This window comes from Poromitra crassiceps (assembly GCF_964638095.1).
Source record: "Poromitra crassiceps genome assembly, chromosome: 1".
NCBI classification, from domain to species: Eukaryota; Metazoa; Chordata; class Actinopteri; order Beryciformes; family Melamphaidae; genus Poromitra; species Poromitra crassiceps.
Window position 1 is genome coordinate 1,318,819 of NC_139623.1, and position 4,736 is coordinate 1,323,554.

The 4,736-nt window shown below is 48.6% G+C and overlaps 1 protein-coding gene across 1 annotated transcript in view; it reads right to left on the reverse strand.

Moving 5' to 3' along the window:
- Positions 1-284: 284 nt before the first annotated feature.
- LOC310785425 (protein DOP1A-like) overlaps positions 285-4,736 on the reverse strand; it is a gene marked incomplete at its 3' end in the record, with an annotated part of 19,735 nt that continues 15,283 nt past the window's right edge. The window contains exon 5 of the mRNA XM_083646488.1: positions 285-300. Within this exon, the coding sequence (XP_083502614.1) occupies positions 285-300 (16 nt within the window). The remainder of the gene's footprint in view (positions 301-4,736) is intronic.

Consider the following 4,736-nt stretch of genomic DNA (forward strand, 5'->3'; position numbering starts at 1 on the left):
TTGGGGGCCACCCATCTGGCCACCAGGCCGCAAGTTGAGTATCACTGACTGAAGGTGACCAATGAATGGGCACATCTCCCCAAAAGTCACTAACTGGTGTGCTGTGCTGTGTACTAGTGCTTCAATGTTGTGAATCGACTGGCTCTTAGCTGTATTACGGTAGGAGGCGGGGTGAGCTGGAGCGTGGCTCTTGGCTGGGTGTGTTTTGTATTTGTGTGTGTGTGTGTTGCTCTGTCTGTCTGGCTCTCTCCTCCTGTACACGGCACGACTCGGCTCGGCTCGGCTCAGCCCAGCACGGTGCTGCCCGGGAGGAGCAGCACAACACAGGGAGACAGAGTAGAGAGGAGAGGAGAGGAGATAGAGACAGACCGCCGCTGGCTGGTGAGCCCAGCCGCATCTATCCGCGCTGCCTGCGCACAAAACACGCGTTCCGTTCCGTTCCGTTCCCGTGCGTCACCAGCGCACTGCCAACAACGCTTCTCCTGTCCGCTTGGATTTACTGACTGTACCGTCTGCTGCTGCTGCTGCAGGGTGCGCCGGTGCCAGAGAGGCGAGAGCCCGGTACAGCTGCCTGCTGCTGAAGGTCAGGACAGAACGGAACGGAACGGAGCGGAGCGGAGGCTGAGCGGAGCGGAGGGACAGCCAGGGAGGGGAGGCACCGGCCCGGGCCCCGCCCGCCCGCAGCCTCCTCCCTCCGCCCGGCCCGCACACACGAGCTGTCAACCAGGTACATGCTTCATTTCAAATAGGCTTTTATTATGACCATATTGATGAACCAAACATATGGTACAAGGTAGTACAAACATGGAAAACTACAGTTAAAATACAAACATTCAAAGATTGTCAGATGTACATAGGCTGCAACCATGTCAACATTTTTTGTAATGCAAATATGGAACGTTACATTAATTGTAGCCTACTTGAAGGAGGACTTTTATTTTGCGTGTGTGTCTACAGTGTGTGTGTGTGTGTGTGTGTGTGTGTGTGTGCGTGCGTGTGTGCGTGCGTGCGTGCGTGCGTGTGTGTGTGTGTGTGTGTGTGTGTGTGTGTGAATATGATGTAGGCTACTTTGTAATAGTTTGTTTGCCTGTGTGTGTGTATGTGTGTGTATGTTGTAGGCTACTTTGTAATAGTTTGCCTGTGTGTGTGTGTGTGTGTGTGTGTGTCAGTGTGTGTGTGTGTGTGTGTGTGTGTGTGTGTGTGTGTGTGTGTGTGTGTGTGTGTGTGTGTGTGTGTGTGTGTGTGTATTTGTGCGTGCATGCGTGTGTGTGCGCGGGGGGCGGTCACCCAGGTCATCCACTGTTCCTCAAAGTGTGTCAGGTAAAGACTGCCCTACTCTGTACTCTGTGCTCTATCTTGTTTATGTTGGTTATGTGGTCAAATTCAGGATGTCTGTATTTAAAATTGGGGAGATATTTTGTCTAGACGGGCCCTCTGTTAGAAGAGGCAGCTTTATAGTTGCTATATAATATTCCTATCTTATCTTATCCGGCTGTAGTGTGTCTGTTGTATACAGTAGTGACTTTATTGGGTCTTTATCATACTTTATTGTATTGTTCATCTTTTATGGTACATTCATTCCTACAGCGACTTATCTGTGGTACTTGATGCAGTAGTGAGTTTTCTCCTGACCTTATGGTTGTGACAGGGAATTTTTAGTGTCTTTGTGGATAATCAGTTAACCTTATAGTTATTTATGGTACTTTTGTATCCCATATTTATCACTAGAATATACGATACTGGCTCGTAGTGTTTCTGTGGAATGTCAACAATGAGTTCTTAGTGACATTATAATGGCTTTCAAAAACCATAAACTCTATGGTTTTTAATGTCAATGTTACTTATTTCCTATCTATGGTATCACTGTTGTATTCCTATCATATTCCTACAGTGAATTATAGTGTGTCTGTGGTACTCCATAGCCAGGTTTCTATTGACCTTATGGTTGTTAATGGTATCTCCACTGTTACATTTCAGCCTGCGTGCGGGCTCCGTTATCTGAAACTGAAAAGACCCTTCTGAGAAAGAAACGTAGGAATCCGCGCGCGTGTGTGTGTGTGTGTGTGTGTGTGTCTGTGTGTGTGTGACTGTGTGTGTGTGTGTGTGTGTGTGTGTGTGTGTGTGTGTGTGTGTGTGTGCATGGGGGGGATATCATGCAAGAGGTGGGTGCTCTTTCCTCCCTGAGCAAAAAAATTCTGTATAATATTCCGATAGAGACGTACAGTACAGTGTGTCTGGTACATCGTGATCCTCATCTTATACTGTCTGGTTTTTATATCATTATATCATTCTTATTTTAGGATACTGTGATATCCTAATGGTGATGTTTCTACAGTGTATGATGGGATTCCTATGTCTCAGAAAGGTCTTTTCAGTGTCAGATAACAGAGCCCCCATTTTAAACCCCCCCCCCCCCCCCCACTAATGAATCACCATCCTCTCTTATCTCAGCGGTCACATAGTGCTCCGCCTCCCGGTAGCTCGGGGGTGGGGGGGGGGAGACTGGAGATGAGGGGGTCCTACAGAATACAGGATGTGTCTTACCGGGGCACGGTGGCACAGTGGTAAGCGCTGTCGCCTCACAGCTAGAAGGTCCTGCGTTCGATTCCCACCTGGGACGATGTGAGCGCTGAAGGAGTGCGTGCCCGTCGTCCGCATGTGCGTCCTCGAGTGCCCACCGCCCGGGTGGGGTCGTCAAAAGGGGCCTTTCTGTGTGGAGTTTGCATGTTCTCCCCGTGCTCCCCTGGGGGTTTCCTTCATATAGGAACCCCCTCATCAAAATATGCAATATCCTGGTGGCTGATGTGGTTCCTCCTCTGGTCGTTAACACATTGAGTGCCAAGGACGTCTGTGGACGTCCTAAAAAAAAGTAACGAGAAGTGCCAAGGACGTCTGTGGACGTCCTAAAATCATAATTCATATTATTCCATAATTCTGCTGTTTAAGGTCGTACCCAGCCAGTGAGCATGAATCCCTTCAAGGGATCACACGGCGTCACCTTAAACATCTACACGGGAGCTGCGCCACCCACCTCAGATCCTTTACTTTGTGCAGGAGAAAGCGGAGAAAGCCGTGATCAAAGCCAAACCGATGCATGCTGCAGCCAGAGCCATATAGATTGCTCTGTCTGCAGCTGACAGTTGGCTTCGATCCGCGCCCACAACTGAGCTCTTCTGCTTCTGTCTATCTGTCTGCATATAGTTTATCCACACGATTCCCTGCCAGAAAGGCAGCACCCGAAGCCGAACGGCCAAACCTTTTCGTTCAGTCCCGTTTGCCATTTCCTTGTTGCGCTGGGATCCGTCCGGGGCAAAAACGAGGCTGCGAAAACAGACTGTGTGCGTGTGGGGAGGAGCCCGCAGCTCAGGGGTGGAGAGGGGGGGAGGGGGGGGTGGGGCACGCAGGCTGCACAGAACTATACCATGTCACTACATCAGAAAATAGTAGCTAGAGTCAGTGAATGTGCTTGAAATTAGAGTGCAAAAAGTATTCATAAAAGTGACTTTATCTTGAAAAGTAAAAAAAGACAGCAGAAAACCCTTGAAAGTGCTCTTCTTTCAGAGGCTGTCATTTCATAATGGAACTGTCTAGAAACAAAATTTCTTCTTTTGAAAGAAGCAGCAGTGTCCAATGTTTCATTAGAGTCCAGCCCTGTTCATATAGCCCTAATAGAAAAAATTCTATAGCTGTTTTCAACTGAATGGAAGTGAATCTGGCACAGGCTCCAGACAATTTTACTGAAGCGCTGTGGCACTCAATGTGTTAAGGGCGCCTGTTCGGAGGGAGGGGAACTCGTTGGAATAGCGTGATCTCCCACGTGCTATGTCCTACCGGTGAAGCTTCCCCTGTCAGGTGAAAATAAGCGGCTGGCTAACTGCCCATGTCTAGGAGGAAGCATGGAGTCAGTTTCGGCTCTCCCCAGATTGGCAGAGGGTGGAGCAGCAACCAGGATAAATAAATTAAAATTAGCACTAAAGGGGGATAAAAACGGGGGGGGGGGGGGGGGGATTGTTTTGTTGTTGTTGTTGTCTTCTTACCCACCGTTATCACGGTAAACTGTAACGGTAACCGGTCACGGCCTTCAGATGGAGGACAGTTACATGCCAGCCTGTTTACCTGTACGGCAAACGTATTATCATTGCGTCTTTATATCGACACTGTAACTGTAACATTTAGCTTGTAGCCTAAATGAACTGTCAACTGCTGTTGCCTTGACAATGGCCATTCCTCTGTGTGCCCTATGAGGATAGAGACACGTGCACACACACACACCCACGCACGCACACGCACACACACACACACACACAAACACACACACACACACACACACACACACACACACACACACGCACGCACACACACACACACGTCATAAATATGTCTGCTTTGTATGACCGCTCCCCTGTGGGCGAAGGTTTACCAGTGTCTGATGAATGATATACATAGCTGCTATTGCACTATTTGTATTCCGGTGTGTGTTTGCAGGCATAATGCATTATGCTCATGCATATTCATGTCTCGGTTATTATCTGTGACGTGTATCACGCAGGTTCTCGGCTGTGTGTGTGTGTGTGTGTGTGTGTGTGTGTCAGTCTCTGGGTGAAGGAGAAGAGAGTACAGTATATAGGCGGTGGAGGGAGGAGGAGGGGAGGATGAAGATGAGGATGAGGAGCGAGTAGGGCTGCACGATATTGGAAAAAAACGGACATTGCAAATATATTTTGTTTCTGCGATAT